At 44.8% G+C, this 20,690-nt stretch overlaps 1 protein-coding gene across 1 annotated transcript in view; it reads right to left on the bottom strand.

Annotated features, from left to right (window-relative positions):
- Positions 1-20,690, bottom strand: part of LOC124606439 (paired box protein Pax-6-like) — a 294,475-nt gene that overhangs the window by 188,983 nt on the left and 84,802 nt on the right. Inside the window, exons 2-3 of the mRNA XM_047138420.1 lie at positions 2,834-2,976; positions 2,623-2,752 (exon numbers count right to left, since the gene is read on the bottom strand). Of these exons, the coding sequence (XP_046994376.1) occupies positions 2,623-2,752; positions 2,834-2,976 (273 nt within the window). The remainder of the gene's footprint in view (positions 1-2,622; positions 2,753-2,833; positions 2,977-20,690) is intronic.

Here is a 20,690-nt window from a genome sequence, read left to right as displayed (position 1 = left end):
GGTCTTTAATGAAAGTTTGGTGCAGGGAGTGGACAATAAGGTGAGAGAAAACAGACGCTTTACGATTTCCTCCTTGCGGGACGACTTTCCTAACGTTTCTCGTAGTGTTTTGTATGGCATTGTGACCGAGCACTTGAATTACCGAAAATTGTGCGCACGTTGGGTACCGAAGATGTTGACGGGTGAGCACAAAACCAAACGTTTAGACAGCGCATTGACTTTCCTTGAGCGGAACCACAACGACGGTGATGATTTCTTAAGCCAAATTGTTACGGGCGATGAAACATGGGTGGCCTACGTTACACCAGAATCAAAGCAACAGTCCATGGAAGTTGAGCAAGGGCATCGTTTTGTTGCAAGACAATGCCCGTTCGCATGTGGCGGATCAGACCAAAGATCTCATCACATCAACAAATCCTCCTTCACTGCTGCTGTGAAATGAACAGCAGCAACACGTCAATGTCGTCGCTCTTTCTTCTTGACTGGTGGAGTGTTACTCTGTAGCTCTCGACCAAAGTGCGTAAATAGTGCCGTTAGAAACACAGTATCTACTTTCAACCCACTGTCCTGCCTTACCCCACTTTTCCATTCATCAAGAATATGTGAAAACATTACTATGATGTGAAAACGTTAGTATGATGTAAAGATAATGTGACAGGAATTATTTGACTGGTCATATTCCGTTGACAATAGAAAACAGTGCCAACACCGATATTATTCTATCTCATTGCTGGGACTGCCTTTACATAGGACCCAGGAGGGTCCTTTTTTTGGAGCAGCCAATACTGACTGAATCGGTTGTTTAGTGTCCACCACAAGAGACCCCGTGCTGGGTGCCATGTTGGCGAAAATCTTGTTCTGAGAGTTCAGAGAATTAGATGTGTATCATCTGCCTCTAATATAGATCGATAGTTTTAACGTTCACGTTTAAATACCATCAGACTTTTGCTAGATGTCACGTTGTCATCTTTCACTGTCGTTCCACACCACTTGGGTTTCTCTCTCTCTCTCTGTCTCTCTCTCCCTCCCTCCCTCTCTCCCTCCCCCTCCACCCTCTCTCTCTCTTGCTCCTCGTCTCAACCTTGTAGTGGCTTCCTACATATCGTTAACATATTCATTTCGTAATCTTTTGTAGATCGATATAACATGACGAGCAATTCTAGCGCACTCTTTGCCTATAATTTCAATACACAATATTTGTTAGGTTGAGTAACCATAAATCTTTGATGCTCAGTGTATTTCGGTTGTCGACTCAAGTGTGGGCTCTTCACAATGTCATGGCGGTGGTGTGGTTTTTCCTGTTCTCCCACATCCACATGGTTAATCTTTGTTAATCAATGTAAGGATTCACTAGAAATAGGATGTAGTACGATGCTTTATGCACTTCTGGACGAATTGAAATCATTTCCTTGGTTTACACTCAGTACACTGGTGCTTTAGGAATAATACCGGTCAGATTCTCTAATTCTCTGCACGTCGCTCCAGAAGCTACTGCATCAATAGTTAGTTAACACTTTTACTATTATATGCAACTGCTGTATTGCCTTTTTCACCATGATGAACGTGTCGTTTTAGTCAATTAAAACATAGCCATTGGTAACGACCATTTCTTGCTTGCAAAGAGGATGGATGTATGCATGCACATTTTTCCTCTTTGGCAGCCGGCCGGGCTGACCGAGCGGTCCTAGACACTACAGCCTGGAACCGCGCGACAGCTACGGTCGCAGGTTCGAATCCTGCCTCGGGCATGGATGTGTGTGATGTCCTTAGGGTAGTTAGGTTTAAGTAGTTCTAAGTTCTAGGTTACTGATGACCTCAGAAGTTAAGTCCCATAGTGCTCAGAGCCATTTGAACCATTTTGAACCTCTTTGACAAGAAAACGGGAGATTATAAACGGCGAAGAAGGAAACCCAAGAAGACTAACCACGAAGTCTACTAGTAAGACTACAGAAGGTATTAGTTAATGCTCGCAACTTCTTCTTAGACAGTGGACGCGGCAGACTATAGTAGAAGTGGGCATGTCCTCAAGAAATCGCCTATTAGGAACCCTGAGCCCGCATCTCGTGGTCGTGCGGTAGCGTTCTCGCTTCCCACGCCCGGGTTCCCGGGTTCGATTCCCGGCGGGGTCAGGAATTTTCTCTACCTCGTGATGGCTGGGTGTTGTGTGCTGTCCTTAGGTTAGTTAGGTTTAAGTAGTTCTAAGTTCTAGGGGACTTATGACCACAGCAGTTGAGTCCCATAGTGCTCAGAGCCCTTTGAACCATTTGAACCCTGAGGATACTCACTCGTACTACTTTGTGGCGCAGCCATTGGCTAAGAAGTGCGAGTAATATGGGCTACTGAAAACTAATTAAGTGTCAAAACCGATTTAGCCAATAAACAGCATGTGTGGGCATTCACCGATAATTTCTGCTGTCAAATTTAGTGAGCTCATTGATGCTGTGCGCCAATAAATGTAATATAATAAACTGGGGCAGAAAGAAGCGATTTTTTCCCGGTTCCCCTCCTCACCACTCGCAGGCATTTTTCTGAACCGCCTGCCGTGCCAGCGCCGCCGTGTGTGTGTGTGTGTGTGTGTGTGTGTGTGTGTGTGTGTGTGTGTGAAGTGTGAAGGGTACGCACCGAGCAGCTTGGAGACGGCGCCCTGCTGGGTGAGAACGTGCGAGGCGAGGTCGTAGTGGCGCAGACCGAGGCGCGACAGCTCGAGCAGGCGCTGCTGCGACACGAGCGACGCCAGCGGGTGGTGCGCCGCGGAGCCGGGGGGCGGCGCCGCCCCCGCGCCCGGCGCCGACGAGGCGGAGGCGGAGGCAGCGGCCGAGGCGGCGGCTGCGGCGGCAGCGGCCGCGGCGTACAGCTCGCGCAGCTGCTGCGGGCCCGCCGAAGCCGCGCCGCCCCCGGCGCCGCCTCCGCCGCCCCCGGGTGACGACATGGGCGGCGACGACACCACGCCCACGGTCGGCGTCGGCGAAGACACTGCTGCAACCAACGATGGCCTCACGTCATCTCCAGTGCTTGTTGTCAAGGGATATCTAAAGTCACAGAATTACAGTTACTTTCAGTGGGTATCTATTTGTATGTTAATGCACGTAATTGTCTGTGTGGAGCGTCAGCGTGACAGTTTTTGTGAAATTCAAACTAAATGGTAATTTGGAGAGGTTATGTGTCTTGAACTTCTTCTCATAGAACACAGTTGCGGGAACGCATGAGCAGCACCCTTACAAGACAACGAAAGACAATAATTAACACACATTCTATCCAACCGAATAAAAGCTACGAGGGCTACTTTTTCCAACCGCAGATCAGTCACGAAATGGAAAACAGAGTGAAAATAAAAATGTTTTACACACATCAAAAAAAGTTTTGTGTCACCCGGTTCCCAGAACTCCTGAAGATAGACGTTGACTGTGTATATTGTACCACAGACGCAGTCCGTTTGACTTTTCAGAGATTACACAAAACCCGGCCAAAGATGTAAACAATCATGCATGAGCAGCGCCTATTAGACGGAGAGAGGCCGACAGCCGATCAATTCCAGTCATTCCACCAGGAAGGAGGTACATGGCTCGTGTTGTCTGTAGTTCAACCATGCCTAGACGGTCAATACCGTGGTTCGATCGCGTCCGCATCGTTACTTTGTGCCAGGAAGGGCTCTCAACAAGGGAAGTGTCCAGGAGTCTCGGAGTGAACCAAAACGATGTTGTTCGGACATGGAGGAGATACAGAGAGACAGGAACTGTCGATGACATGCCTCGCTCAGGCCGCCCAAGGCTGCTACTGCAGTGGATGACCACTACCTGCGGGTTATGGCTCGAGGGAACCCTGACAGCAACGCCACCATGATGAATAGTGGTTTTCGTGCAGCCACAGGACGTCTAGTTACGACTCAAACTGTGCGCAATAGGCTGCACGATGCGCAACTTCACTCCCGGCGTCCATGGCGAGGTCCATCTTTGCAACCACGACACCATGCAGCGCGGTACAGATGAGCCCAACAACATGCCGAACTGACCGCTCAGGCATCACGTTCTCTTCACCGATGAGTGTCGCATATGCCTTCAACTAGCCAATCGTCAGAGACTTGTCTGCAGGTAACCCGGTCATGCAGGATGCCTTAGACACGCTGTCCAGCGAAAGATTCCCTGCTGTGTTGGGATGGCATTATGTGGGGCCGACGTACGCCGCTGGTGGTCATGGAAGGCACCGCAACAGCTGTACAATACGTGAATGCCATCCTCCGACCGATAGTGCAACCATATCGGCAGCGGACTGGCTAGGCATTCGTCTTCATGGACGACAATTCGCGCCCCCATCGTGCACATCTTGTAAATGACTTCCTTCAGGATAACGACATCGCTCGACGAGAGTGGCCAGCGTGTTCTCCAGACATGAACCCTATCAGACATGTCTGGGACAGACTGAAAAGGGCTGTTTATGGACGAGGTGACCCACCAACCACTCTGTGGGATGTACGCCGAATCGCCGTTGAGGAGTGGGACAGTCTGGACCAACAGTGCCTTGATTAACTTGTGGATAGTATGCCACGACGAATACAGGCTTGCATCAGTGCAAGAAGATGCGGTACTGGGTATTAGAGGTACCGGTCGTCTGCTGCCGTAGCCTATCAAAGCCAAATTTCGCAGCACTGTCCTAACGGATATGTTCGTCGTACGTCCCATATTGACTTACGCGTTTATTTGACGCAGTGTTAGCACTGACAACTCTACGCAAATGCCGCTGCTCTCGGTCTTTAAGTGAAGGCCGTCGGCCACTACGTTGTCCATGGTGAAAGGTAGTCTCTGAAATTTGGTAGTCTCGCCACACTCTTGTCACTGTGAATCTCAGAATATTGAATTTCCTAACGATTTTCGAAATGGAATGTCCCGTGCGTGTAGCTAGAACTACCATTCCGCGTTCAAAGTCTGTTAATTCCTGTCGAGCGGCCATCATCACGTCGGAAACCTTTTCACATGAATCACCTGAGTACAAATGACAGCCCCGCCAATGCACTAATCTTACCTCGTGTACGTGTCCGCCTCCAGTAGCTGAGTGGTCAGCGCGACAGAATGTTAATCCTAAGGGCCCGGTTTCGATTCCGGGCTGTGTCGGAGATTTTTCCCGCCAAGGGACTGGGTGTTGTGTTGTCTTAATCATCATTAGTCATCCCCATCGACGCGCAAGTCGCCGAAGGGGCGTCAAATCGAAAGACTTGCACCCGGCGAACGGTCTACCCGATGAGAGGCCCTAGTCAGACGACATTTACATTTTATTTTACCTCGTGTACGTGATATTACCGCCATCTATGTGACTAACCTACACTTTTGTCACCTCAGCGTACATTACAATGTTGAGTAGCACTGGAATAACATAAATAAGCCCTTTCAGGCGATTTCTGATCAGCCAGATTACCATCCTAGATAGTAACATAGCCTCAGATCATCTGACACTGTCTGCAGTAGTAAGACTTGTATACTCAGAAAAATCGAAGACGAAATTCTCCGTCCACGGGGTGGGCCATAAAGTCGACGAACAACTAAATAGAAGCTGAGCGAAAAAGAGGAAGGAGAAAGTAACAGCGGCGCAATTACGCGTGGCAAGAGGCGGCGCCGATCGCAGCGCGAGCAGCAGAGCCCGTTGACCGGCGGGCTGGAGAGCGTTAGAGGACGCGCGGTCGCCACCTCGCCTAACTAGACAGCCTAGGGCACTGATTACGATTACTGCTATGTCGCGTTGCAGTTTCGGTCACTCAACCGCCAGGGTCCTCAACTGAGAGCGCTGTTACTCGAAGGCCTCCACTGTCTCGTAACAGATCTCTCTGTGTACTTCCCGTGTGTTACTAGTCGCCGGGAAGTGCAAGACGGACAGTATTTTGTATTTTATTAGCTGCTTTCTGACCTATCCCGTTCGGTATAGAGCGCGGGATGCCCGACTTCATACGTGCCGCTATGTGCCAAAATTTATCAAATGTTATGTATGTCCATTGTATACGTGGAAGAGGTCTGGAGACACTGGAAGGTTTCAGATACATTATATAATGGTAAGACAGAGATTTAGGAACCAGGTTTTAAATTGTAAGACATTTCCGGGCCAGATGTGGACTCTGACCACAATTTATTGGTTGTGAACTGTGGATTAAAACTGAAAAATCTGCGAAAGGCAGGAATTTAAGGATATGGCACTTGGTTAGATTGAAAGACCCAGAGGCTGCATACAGTTTCAGCGAGAGCTTTAAGGAACGGTTGACAAGAACAGGGGAATGAAATACAGAAGAAGAAGAATGGGTAGCTTTGAGAGATGAAGTAGAGAAAGCAGCAGATTATCAAGGGCTAGTAGAAATCCTTGGGTAACAGAAGAGATATTGAATTTAACTGATGAAAGGAGAAAATATAAAAATGCAGCAAACGAATCAGGCAAAAAGGAGTACAAACGTCTCAAAAATGAGATCGGCAGCAAGCGCAAAATGTAGAGGCATATATCACTAGGAGTAAGATAGATACTGCCTACAGGAAAATTAAAGAGACCGTTGGAGAAAAGAGAACCACCTGTATGAATATAAAGAGCTCAGATGAAAAACCAGTCATAAGCAAAGAAGGGAAAACAGAAAGGTGGAAGGAGTATGTAGAGTGTCTATATAGGGGCGATGTACTTGAGGGCAGTATAACGGAAATGGAAGACGACATAGATAAAGATGAAATGAAAGATATGATACTGCGTGAAGAATTTGACAGAGCACTGAAAGACCTAAGTCGAAACAAGGCCCCGCGAGTAGACAACATTCCATTAGAACAACTGATAGCCTTGGGAGAGCCAGCCGTGACAAAACTCTTCCATCTGGTAAGCAAGATATATGAGACAGGCGAAATACCCTCAGACTTCAAGAAGAATATAATAATTCCATTCCCAAAGAAGTAGGTGTTGCAAGCGTACAAACTACCGAACTATAAGTTTACTAGGTCACGGTTGCAAAATACTAATACGAGTTCTTTACACACGAATGAAAACTGGTAGAAGCCGACCTCGGGGAAAATCAATTTGGATTCCGTAGAGATGTTGGAAAACGCGAGGCAGTACTGACCCTACGACTTATCGCAGAACATAGGTTCAGGAAAGGTAAACCTACGTTTATAGCATTTGTAGACTTTTGATGATGTTGACTGGAATACTCACATTCAAATTCCAAAGGTGGCATGGGTAAAATGCAGGGAGCGAAAGGCTATTTACAATTTGTATAGAAAACGGATGGCAGTTATAAGAGTTGTGGGTCATGAAAGGGAAGCAGTGGTTGAGAAGGGAGTGAGACAGGATTGTAGCCTATCCCGATGTTGTTCAATCTGTATATTGAGCAAGCAATAAGAGAAACAAAAGAAAAATTTGGAGTAGGAATTAGAATCCATGGAGAAGAAATAAAGACTTCTAGGTTTGTCCACGACATTTTAATTCTGTCAGAGGCAGCAAAGGACCTGTAACAGCAGTTGAACGGAATGGACAGTGTCTCGAAAGGAGGATATGAGATGAACATCAACAAAAGCCTAACAAGGATAATGGAATGTAGTCGAATTAAATCAGGCAATGCTGAGTGAATTAGATAAGGAAATGAGACACTTAAAGTAGTAGACGAGTTTTGCAATTTGGGAAGCAAAATAACTGATGATGGTCGAAGTAGAGAGGACAATAAAATGTAGACTTGTTGTATCAAGGAAAGCGTTTCTGAAGAACATCGAATATAGATTTAAGTGTCAGGAAGTCTTTTCTTAAAGTATTTGCATGGAGTGTAGCTATGTATGGAAGTGAAACATGGACGATAAACTGTTTACACAATAAAAGAATAGAAACATTTGAAATGTGGAGCTGCAGAAGAATGCTGAAGATTAGATGGGCAGATAACGTAACTAGTGTGGTGATACTGACAAAAACCGGGGAGAAGAGGAATTTGTGGCACAACTTGATTAGAAGGAGGGATCGGTTCCTAGGACACGTTATGAGACATCAAGGGATCATCAATTTAGTATTGGAGGGAAGCGTTGGGGGCAAAAATCATAGAGAGAGACCAAGAGATGAATACCCTAAGCACATAGAGAAGAATGTAAGTTGCAGTAGTTACTCAGAGATGGGGAGGCTTGCACAGGACGGAGTAGCACGGAGAGCTGCGTCAAACCAGTCTCCGGACTGAAGATCACAACAGCAACGATGTATGTCCAAAGAAGGGAGAGCTGAAAACTGGAAGCAATACATACAGTGTAAACCACATACCCCTGAAGTACTTTAATGACTCATAACATCTGGATCAATTGTGGGACACATTTGCAATTGTGGGAGATGATAAGTCACAATAGGATGATTACAGATGCACATACAGGGTGACAGTTATTGAACTATGTGAAAAAAAAACAACGTAAATTTTGGTCGTGTGGTAGCGTTCACGCTTCCCACGCCCGGGTTCCCGAGTTCGATTCCCGGCGGGGTCAGGGATTTTCTCTGCCTCGTGATGGCTGGGTGTTGTGTGATGTCCTTAGGTTAGTTAGGTTTAAGTAGTTCTAAGTTCTAGGGGACTGATGACCATAGATGTTAAGTCCCATAGTGCTCAGAGCCATTTGAGCCAACGTAAATTTGTTACAAACTAATGCGTGCACACACTTTATTCAACATGTAAACGTCACTGCAGATATTCGGATTTAGGCTATAACGTGTTCGACATGCCTGCCATCATTGGCGATAATGTGGCGCAGAAGACTAGAGAAATTTTGCGTGACTCGCTGAAGTGTCGGAACACCGATTCTAGCAATGATCTCCTGAATTGTTGTTTTCAGCTCAGCATTGGTTTTGAAGTAATTGCGGTACATCTTCTCTTTAATATAGCTCCACAAAAAGGAATCGCATGTGTTCAGACCCGGAGAATATGGCGGCCAATCGATTCCCATGCCAGTGGCCTAAGGGTACCTCAGAGCCAGAATGCGGTCGCCAAAGTGTGCCTGCAGAGCATCAAACACTCACCTACTTCGATGGTGTGGAGCTTCGTCTTGCATGAACCGCATCTTGTCGAAATCAGCATCGCTTTGGAAAATGGGGATGAAATCACCTTCCAAAACCTTCACGTACCATTTGGTGATCATTGTACTATAAAGGAATATCGCACCGATTATTCCGTGACTGGACATTGCACACCACAGATGCGTTGAGGGTGAAGAGACTACTCGATCTCAAATGCGGATTCTCAGTCCCCCAAATGCGTCATTTTCCTTATTGACGAAGCCATCCAAATGAAATTGGGCTTCGCCACTAGGACAAACCTTGCGTGCGCATACTAATTCCCTTCATGCCCCGCGGCCAAACGAGCAGTTTGAATGTCCTTAACGCAAACCGTTCAGAAGTTACGACGATTTTATTTCGTATAGTTCAGTAGTAGTCACCCTGTACTCACAGTAAATGTCAGAAGTGCGCTGCTCCAGCATCGATGCGCAATTGTTCTCGTTTCACCGTATTCCTCGACATTCTGTGAATTGTATCCTTCACAATGTTGCTTATTTCGTGTGTAATGGTCTCACGGAGTTTTGCAGTTATCCAGTCTCTATTCTTGAACACTCAGGTTTTAAGATACCCTCGCAAGAAAAAGATCGGAGCTGTTTGGTCAGGTGATCAGGGAGAGGGGTGGGAGGCAGCCACAAATTTGAGATTATCCGGTCACCGAAGAAACTGGTAACAGGGCGCATGGAAGTGTTAGAGGTGTGACATGTTGCTCCATCTTGTTGTAAATAACCTCTAAGTACGACGTCAACCAGCTGCTCCACATAGCGCGGAATTATACCGGACAAAGGGCCTCATGCGCAGAAACAACAGTAGAGTTTCCAACAGCGGACGGTACTTATCATTTCCCAAGAGCTGCTGTTATCGTTGAAACAACTTTCCCGTTTGTATGAGTTTTCGGAGGAAAATTATGATTCATTGAACTAGATCATGTTTATACGGATCGCTCTGTAGAAGAACTATACAAAGGAAACAAATAGAAGTCAATAATACAGAAAGGGTACATTTATAAAATGGAGACGGGATGTATGACACTGCTAGATGAATTTGATAAAGATTCAAGGGCCGAAATGGAAACAAGGCCTCTGGAGTAGATAAAATTCCCATAAATTATTGGGATCCCTGGCTGAGCCAGCCAAGACGAAATTATCGCATTTGGTAGTCACGATACGTGAGACAGTAGAAATAGCCCTTTACATTCAAGAAGAATGTAATAATCCCAGTTCCAAAGAAGGCAGTTGCTGACAGATGGGAACACTACAGGACCATCAATTCAGTGAGTCATGCTTCCAAAATAACTGACACGAATTATTTGCAGAAGAATGGAAAAAACATGTAGAAGTCGACCTAGGGTAAGATGAGTTTCCGTTCCTAAGAAATGTAGGAACACGCGAGGCAGTACTGACCGTACGACTTATGTTAGAAGATCGGGCGCTGATGGCTGCGCAGTTGAGCGCCCCACAAACCAATCATCGTCATTATCTTAGAAGATAGGTTAAAGAAAGGAAAACCTACGAATATAGCAGTTGAAAGAGCCGAAAGGAATGAAAGGAAAACAGTGGTTGACAAGTGAGACAGACAGCGTTCTAGCCCATCCCTAAGTTATTCAATTTGTACTTGAAAGGGCAGTTGGACTGAATAGATAATGTCTCGAAAGTAGATTATAAGATGTAAATCAACAAAGGTAACACAGGGCGATGGTGAAGAAACTATATTAGGTAGCGAAACACTAAGAGTAGTAGATGAGTTTTGCAATTCGGGCAGCAAAATAACTGATGGTGGCAGTAGTAGACTGGATACAGAATGCAGACTAGTAATAGTAAGAAAAGCGTTTCCAAAGAATAAGAATTTTGCATCGTCTAATCTAAATACGTTAGTAACTCGTTTCTGAATGTATTTGTCTGGGGTGTAGCCTCGTATTGTAGTGAAACTCGGACTGTAAGCAATTCAGACAAGAAGAGATTATAAGCTTTTCGTAGGTGGTACTGAAGAAGACTGCTGAAGATTAGAAGGATAAGCCGAATAACTAATGAGTTTGTACTGAATCGAACTGGGGTAAAATGAAATTTATGGTATCATTTAACTGAAATAAGGAATCGACTGATAGGACGCATCTTGAGGCATAAAGTAATAGTCAGTTTGGTAACTGAGGGCAATCTGAGAGGTGAAAATTCTAGAGGGAGACCTAGGCAGGAATGATCAATATGAAGGATTTTCTCACTTCCTGACAGCCATATCCCTATCTCTAGACCTTTGGTGGCACAGCAGCGTAGCCCTTGTGAATTCTGAGTCGCACCTCAGCGCGCCGGGGCCTAACCATCCAGACAAGTCAGGAATCCAGCTTGGTTCCGACACCAAGTACAATAATGCAGTGTAGTGTTGTGTAGTGTAATGTTGCATAGTGTAAGAGACCAAAAAACCGAGTGCCTTCTTGATTCCGGATGAACAATATCGGTAAGCCAGATGGCCTAATGGTAGTACGTAGAATTTTTTAGTTATTATTATTATTATTATTATTCTTTTTATGTAGATATTCTATGTAGATTTTTCTCCTTAAACATCTTAATTCTTAGTTGCTACTAACGAATTTGAAATTACGTCAAAATATTGTGTGCTGGCGCACACTGGCGCCGGCACACCATGCGGCATAGGGGTTACGAGAGGATCGATAGAGGCCAACAAGACTCGCTAGAAACGTACCGCCAACGCCCTCTCAGCCGCCAGTATTTAGGATTGCCGCCGCGGACCGGAAGGCTAGTTAGCCAGTTAGTTAGTTAGTCGGTTAGGTAGTCCAGTTAGTTCGAGCCTGTATGCCGTGTGAGATCCAGCTTGTCACCGAGACGTAGCTGCAGACTTAACCTGTAGCACAGAGACAGTAAGCACGTAGCAACCTTATAGTGAACAGTATTGAGGCTACGTGGACTATACAAAAGAGAGCTTGTACCACAGTACATGTAAACTTAATTAAGTAGATCTTTGTTTCTAAATAAAGACCCAAGTTATTCAGAATGAGATTTTCACTCTGCAGCGGAGTGTGCGCTGATATGAAACTTCCTGGCATATTAAAACTGTGGAGGCGAGGTACTGGCAGAAGCAAAGCTGTGATGGACGGGGCGTGAGTCGTGCTTGGATAGCTCAGTTGGCAGAGCACTTTCCCGCGAAAGGCAAAGGTCCCGAGTTCGAGTCCCGGTCCGGCACACAGTTTCAATTTCCCAGGAAGTTTCAACCAAGTTATTAATTGCTTGCAGTTTGCGTTCTAGAACGAGGATTCTGGCCACCAACCAATATCCTCTCCTTGCTATCCATGGTACAACTCTACAGAGATAACGAGACGACATACAAGCGGCTAAAGAGATTACTACAGATTGTGTGCTATATTCACGATAGTCCATGTGCAACATTCAGTCTGTTCCTTTTTGTAGATAACAGACTAAACGAAAATAGCAAATAAATAAGTCACAAATGCTACTGCTCTGGGCAATTAGATTTTGTTTCACTCCATTATTCTACAGTTACTTCTCTCTATCTCCTCAGACGAAGAAGCCGTTTCGTGGCAGGCATTCCCGTAACGACACGAGCTGATTTTTGAGGTGGAGTGTTTCCTTAAGAGCAACAAAGCAGGCTTTTACAACCAAGCTCTCCACCAGATAATCCGCCATTTGGAAAAAAAAAAAATTAGTCACATGGAACAGTGAATATGCAGAGAATACCTAAGACCGACACCAATCTCACGGTCGCAGCTTGATTTTCTTCGAGGTGATAAAGCTTTACGAGCGTCCCTCGTACGTACTTCTTACTTCAACCGCTGGTATTCCTAGACTCGATCAGGTCTAACATGGCACCGTTCTGCTTATCCTTGCGTTCGCTATGTGTGTTTAACTCGGTTACACGAGTGCCTTAATGGCCGAAAAGCGTATATCTAACGCGGCCAGAGTTGGCGGCTGTGACGTGTTGCGATGAATAATTCCGGTCGGCGCGCCGCGGTCGGAGCCAGGCGGCTGTTTGAGCAGGCCGCCCCACTTGTGGCGCCATTTGCGTTTTAATTAACTATGCTAATTGGCGCGCCTCGGCGCAGATATGCTTCGCCGTAACAGTTGATTAGGGCAGAATTCATTACAAACAGCAGGGGCAGGGGAGGGAGTTATTTGCCCCGCTTTCTGTGTCAGCGGGTCATTTAGGCTTTAAACCCGCGAAGAGATGCGAAACGATTACGAAATTATGCCTCCGTTAATCGGAGTTTAGCGTGGTAGCTACAACCCGACAACAGGGCCGAAAAAAGAGAGGCGATTGCGGAGATAAGTGCGTGTCTAGTTAGCACGCGTGACCAGCGTTATGCCACTTGCAGTCGGCGCATGCTGCTAATCATTGCGGCGCTGTGACCAGCCTGTATTTGCATTCCCGCCAGTAACAACTGTGGCTTTATTAACGCCGTTGCGCGGTAATGAATAAAACACTCAGTTAGCAGTAACGACCACTGGCGTAGAACTTTTGCAGTCCTCGTGAGTCACCAGGCAATGCGGGGCAGTAGTTGAGTCTCTAGGCTCGTATTTGGAAAGTGTGCATTTCAGATACCTGTCTGGAAATCTCTAGATATATTAAGCCAAATGCTGGGTTGTGTCCCATTGAATATTACGGTCTGTTCCTTTCCTATGCAAGCAAGCACGTGCTTCGTCTGGAACCGCGCGACCGCTACGGTCGCAGGTTCGAATCCTGCCTCGGGCATGGGTGTGTGTGATGTTCTTAGGTTAGTTAGGTTTAAGTAGTTCTAAGTTCTAGGGGACTGATGACCTCAGAAGTTAAGTCCCATAGTGCTCAGAGCCATTTGAATCATTTTGAACGTGCTTCGTCAGTAACGACCTTGTAGTCGATGAGATGTTAAACGCTAAGCTTCGTACCTTACTTTTTCGCGTGAGCCACATATCATACTCATCATTTCTGTCCTTCCTTTGAGATAGTGAAAATGTTCTGTGCATTGTCGGCATATCTAGCATTTTTCAAAAAAGTCCAAGTATGGCAGTACACTGTCACTTTTAAGCAGACATCTGTCGCAATCGTTGGTGTTTTTTCATTTACTGATAAGTTAAAAACAACTGTTGGCGCACATGTTACTAGAAGCTATGAGACTTATTGGTTCCGCACACCGTTCTGTTTGGTGCCTATTTCACATCTATATCTCGGTGGAATGATTCTTTTTTTTCCTTTCTTGTGCAGCCCTATACCGTCCTGTTATGAACGTCTGAGTGCATGCGTGCACATTTCAAAATGTCCAGCACTCATATTGATAATATTTTTTTAAACAAGCGATTTTTACCTTTAATGTTGCCAACTGCCGCGATGCACATTTTCTGTCGTCTTTTGATTTTGTTGTAGTCGCTATAAATGCTTTCACGCTCTTTCATGCTCTTGAAACTGATGAAACAGATATCACGTTATATTCTCTGTTTTAATGATCTAACTTAAGCATTAAATCGGCAGCATTTGTAGTCGCCACCCTTCACATCATTACGAAATTCAGACCGGTTGCACTCGTTTATTTTTGTTGGGGATCCTGTGTGTTTTTATCTTTCGGATGCAGTTCTTTAATAATTCATTTGCTGCATGTATGTACAGCATAGCCAAGAATACCATTAAGCTTTGAAGTGTAACAGAGCTAATATACAGGGTGATTATAGTTATTGTTAAACTTTCAAAGCGGTGTAGAAATAACACCACTGGTCAGAATGACATCAAATTGTAACGGAATATTATCGGAGAAGAGGGAAAACGTATGGCAGAAGGGGAAAAAAAGTGTGAAAATTGATCAATAGATGGCGCTGTATGGGTCAGAAAACGTAGATGAAAACACCTGTTATGCGCATGACACATTGCTGTTGGTATGAACGCGTCCGGTGCACGGCTTTTCCTCCTCTCGCGCCTGCAACGTTCGCCATGACTGTCTCAATGCACGACCGCGCTTTGCTTGTAAAGCTGTATTACAAGAATGATGACCGCACATGTCGCTCTGCAGAAGTTCCAGACACTGAAGGATCTGAAAAAAGGCGGTGGTCCTATGACTGCCGTGGGTATCAAGAAAATGATTCGGAAATTCGAAAAGACGGATTCTTTTGGTGTGTAACCTGCTAGAGGGAGGAAACAAATTGATTCACGTTACTGGAAGCAGTGGCCACAGTAATGCAGAACGAAACGAGTGCTGGTGCGCGAATGTGTAGTGCACGGAGAATTTCCCGAACACTGGACATACCCGTGAGCACGGCGCGTAAAATCCTACGAAACATCCTTCTTTGCTGTCAGTTCAAAATTACCCATGTGCACGAATTGCTTTCTGTTGACCTTCCAGAAAGAGAGACCTTTGCTTTAGAATTTGTTGCTCACATGGAAGTGTATAATGATTGGCCGTGTAGTGGAAGATTTTGTGGACAGACGAAGCCCACTTCTATCTGACAGCGTAACTCAATACACAGAATTGTCGAATATGGGCAACAGGAAAACCACACCCAAATCAACCAGTACCACTTCATCCTGAAAAAGTGACTGTTGTGGAGGTTTATGGAATCATTTATCATAGGGCCATATTTTTTCAAAGAGACAGGTGCTTCCGGTACTGTTAGTTGTACCGTCACTGGTAAGCGCTATGAGTGTCGTTGCGCAACCACGTCATTCCAGCTCTCCAACAGCGTGGATGTGTGGATGGGATCATTTTTATGCAAGATGACGCACCTCCACACATTGCAAACCCAGTTGAGCAGTTGCTGAAGCGCCATTTCGGAAATGCTAGACTTATCAGCCGCCATTTCCCTACAGACTGGCTGCCCGCTCACCTGATCTAAATGATCTAAATCGGTGTGACTTGTGGCTGTGGGACAATCTGAAAGATGTGTTCAGTGTTCCGATTGCAACCTTATCTGCATTGAAGGCAAGCATTGCGCAACACATTCTGAACGTGACCCCGGAAACACTTCGATCGGTTGTAGAACATGCTGTTTCTCGATTTCAGCTTGCTGCAGAAAACGGTGGACAGCATATTGACATGTTTTGCGCCAGTCGCACGGAAATTTATAATCCGATTTGATTTTGACTGATGCTTTTTATGCGATTTTTGGTCTCAGGACAATTAAAAACAGATTTTTCCCATCCGGTGTGATATGACTTTGCCGTGGCGGATGGGCTTACGTAACTAACAGTATCACACCTGCACACCCACGCACCCTGAGTAATACAGTTTTTTTAACGTCAAACGTACGCCTTAGGCATTGTTGCATGATTCATTTGTCATTTGTAGTCGACTACTATTAAATTATGGTGCTTACAGTACCATCTATTGCTTACATTTTGTAACCATTTATTTTTCTTCTGCCATACGTTTCTCCGCTTTTCCGATAATATTCAGTTGCAATTTGACGTCATTCTGACTAATGGTGTTATGTCTACAGCTGTTTGAAAGTTTAATTTCAATTATAATCACCCTGTTGATAATCGAGGCAGGTCCCATTAGGAGCTTTTGGTCCAAAAACTATATATTTGTGTTTGACCAAGAGCTACATATTTGTGTTTGACAACCAGCGACTAACTAAATTCAACAGCATGCTGCAAAAGTGTTCTGAGATGCCATGAAGTTGTTATTCATTAATTTATTGGGAGCCGAACATAACCCATACAGCCACTCATCACGTGTTTTATCCAAATATAAGTGAAATATACCTCTGGAGGGACATAATACCCAGAACAACGCAACCTGCCATACTTACACATACAACAATTATTACATAAAACATCTTAATTTCGTATGATTATTTTGATATATGATAACCAACTGCTGATTTATATACTTGAAACATTGTCTATACCTTCGGCCGACTTTCTACAAAAAATTGTAATGATTTCTGTGTACGGCTAGATCGATAATCGATAATAATGTTTTGACGTTCGTTTCCTACATCGTGCACTATCTCCTGTAGGAATTTCGCTGTGTTATGCTGTCTCTGGGGGCAGCTGAAGAAAATACGATCTAAATCTTCCTCTGAACCTCAGTCACTTATTGAATAAATATGTGTTTCTGGCAGAATCTCCCGTGATTATACCTAAGGCGCGATTTTGTCAGTAGGAAGTCTCTTGTGCGATTACGTTTTCTTGTGACAAGTTTGATTTGTCAGATTAGGAAGCAGTGTCCATAATGTACTCCTTTACTGTCGTATGACAGTTGCAACTTGTCAGTCCATTAATTCATATTTTGGGTCCTGGTGTTACAGAAGAAACCACACAGCAAAAGTAGGTTGTGTTCCATTGGTCCGCAGAACACTGCTGCCTTAGCCCAAGCGTCTATTTCATCAGTGCCTTAATTCCGCTGTGACTCCGATACGAACATGACGATTTTATTCTGTCTTGAAAGATCCCTTGCTTCTTCTAAGCTGCGTACGGAAGGAAACCGCTTGTATTGTGACTATAGTGCTTTAATATCATCAGCGTCTATTGTGAGTCCGATCGTATTGTAATCCTACTCTCTGACAGTCGTTTTGCAAAATTGATCCCTAGAAGATTGTTACTGTTCTTTTCTGCCTCCCCGTCGCGTCACGCTTTTAAAGTATGGACCAACTACACTATTCGAGTTCTTCGAACAATTAGTATGCAGGGTGACTTTTTCCACCGATTACAAACTCTAGCGACTGATCGGCGATGGTTTCCATGCTAGTGACCATTTACTCACTCATACATTGTTACAGAGACTGCTGTCTAACACGCGCTGTACCATGTACCCACGATTATAGTAAGTGTTGAAAATGGGTTCTATGTGCCTCAACGCATGAGTGTACGCGCCTTAGCATATCCTGTCCCATGCGTCCGCATCGGCCAGACTACATCTGAACAGCGCCAGAGTTGAGATCCGGTGAATGAGCAGGCCATACAACTGGGCCCTCTCGTCCAATCCATCGACCAGGGAAGACAGATTGAGATGCTCCCGGACGTTAACGGAGAAGTGGGCTGGAGCACCATCACGTAGCAGCCACACAACCCTTCGAATCATCGATGGGACTTTCTCCAGCAGGGGACAAAGTCACGCACAAAAAAACGCCGATAGTTCCGGCTTGTTAGGTGACGTGGAAGGAAGACTGGTCCCAAAATACGGTCGCCAATAATCCAGGCCCACACATCCCGGCTGCACCGATGCTGACGATTCGCTGTCACCATACCATGGGGTTTCTGCATGCTGTTATGAAAGTTGAAGATGGCTGTTATGAAAGTTGAAGATACCACTCCTCGTAAAGGTGGCCTTGTCTGTGAATAGGACTGATGACACAAATCCAGGAATCGTGGTTGCCTGGTGAAGAAACCAGTGACAAAACTGATTCAAATGTGGAATGTGTGTCGCTAGTAAGGCCTGAATACACTGTAACTGATAAGGGTAATAACAATTCTATGGTATAAATAGCACAGCATATGAGTGGTGTAAGTCATATCTACAGAACAGGAAGCAAAAAGTCTCTTTATATGCTTCAAGTAATTCAAAGGAGTTTGCCACTTCATCTAACTGTGGTGAAATTACATTAGGTGTTCCACAAGGTTCGATTATGGGTCCTCTCCTGTTCATGATATATGTGAATGACCTCCCTTCTTATGTGAAACAAGATGCTGAACTGACACTGTTTGCTGATGATACAACCATAATTATTAATCCAGTAAAAGAAAGTCCGATAGAAAATGATACAAATAAGGTCTTTGGAAAAGTTATTAATTGTTTTTCTGCGAATGGGCTTGCTCTGAACTTTGAAAAAACACAGTACATCCAATTTTCTGCTGCAAAAAGTATAATTCCTTCAATAAACACAACACATCACAAGAAGTCAGTAGCCAGGGTAGAGCATACTAAGTTTTCGTGTGTACATATAGATGAGAATCTTAATTGGAAAATTCATATTTTGGATCTCCTAAAGCGACTAGGTTCAGCAACTTTTGCAGTCAGAATAATTGCCAATTTAGAAGCTGTAGAAATTAGTGAGCTAACATACTTTGCATACTTCCACTCTTCTGTTGTCATACAGAATAATATTCTGGGGCAATTCAACACTTAGGCAAAAGGTATTCACTGCTCAAAAGAAAGTAGTTAGAATAATGTGTGGGATTCACAGTCGCACGTCTTGTAAGTGTCTGTTTAAAACGTTAGGAATTCTTACAACTGCTTCACAGTCCATTTACTCAGTAATGAAATATTTTCTCAACAACATGGACCAATTTAAAATCAACAGCGACATTCATGATTACAACACCAGAGAAAAGAAAGACCTACATTATTCTGTACTTAACCTATCTTTGGCACAGAAAGAGGTAAAATATGCTGCTATAAAACTTTTTGATAAATTACCAGATGAAATAAAATGTCTGACAGAAAGCAGTAATAGTCTCAAAAACAAACTGAAATTATACCTCCTTGACAACTCCTTCTACACCATAGATGAATCCTTGAATGAGAGTAAATAAATCTGGAGATATAATATTTGAATTTTGTGCCACTTAAGGGAATGGGATAGCTAATAGAAACATTTAGGTATAACACTATAATGTAAAAAAAAGAAAAAAATTGTTTCCTGTACGCGTTTCTTGTGCATTTGACACTTTCCACATCATAACGGATTTCTGTGCTACTGATCAATGGAACACGTAACTAACTAACCAATTAACAACTGTCATGGAGAATGTTCCACACGGTCGTCGACTTACGCTGTACTGCCGGGTCAGCTGCCTACTACTAACACGGCTGTCGCCTTCCACAGAGTTAATCACATTTTCCTCCAAGTCTGGTGTCCGAACATTTCGGGTACGTCCTTCACCATTTCCTGCTTCCTGAAACGACCCTGTCTCAGACAAACGGCGAAACACTGTTGCAGACACTGAATGCTGTGGCTGTTGTCGGCGGTGATAGGTCTCCTGATGCAACCCTGCTGCTCGCCGCTCGTTGCCATTTGTCTTTCCGTACGTAAACACCATGTCGGCAAGCTCTCGACTCGAGTAAGGAACCATTGCGTACAACGCTGTATCACATCCACCAGCAAGAGAAGTGAATTGGACACAACATTAACAAATACTATGGCAGGGGAGGGCGTTAGGGCATGAAGTACGAGGAACAGTACTATCCTCCAGCAGGAGACCATGCATACCATAACTGTGCCTGTACGGTACAGCGCCTATTAGAACGCAGTCTCTGTAACAAAGTACACCACTGGCCATTAAAATTGCTACACCACGAAGATGACGTGCTACAGATGCGACATTTAACCGACAGGAAGAAGATGCTGTAATACGAAAATGATTAGCTTTTCAGAGCATTCACACAAGGTTGGCGCCGGTGGTGACACCTACAACGTGCTGCATGAGGTAAGTTTCCAACCGATTTCTCATACACAAACAGCAGTTGACCGGCGTTGCCTGGTGAAACGTTGTTGTGATGTCTCGTGTAAGGAGGAGAAATGCGTACCATCACGTTTCCGACTTTGATAAAGGTCAGATTGTAGCCTATCGCGATTGCGGTTAATCGTATCGCGACACTGCTGCTCGCGTTGGTCGAGATCCAATGACTGTTAGCAGAATATGGAATCGGCGGGTTCAGGAGGGTAATACGGAACGCCGTGCTGGATCCCAACGGCCTCGTATCACTAGCAGTCGAGATGCCAGGCATCTTATCC

The sequence above is a fragment of the Schistocerca americana genome, chromosome 3, assembly GCF_021461395.2.
Source record: "Schistocerca americana isolate TAMUIC-IGC-003095 chromosome 3, iqSchAmer2.1, whole genome shotgun sequence".
Taxonomy (NCBI): domain Eukaryota; kingdom Metazoa; phylum Arthropoda; class Insecta; order Orthoptera; family Acrididae; genus Schistocerca; species Schistocerca americana.
The sequence above is the reverse complement of the archived record's forward strand: the minus strand, read 5'-3'. Positions and strand labels throughout refer to the sequence as shown.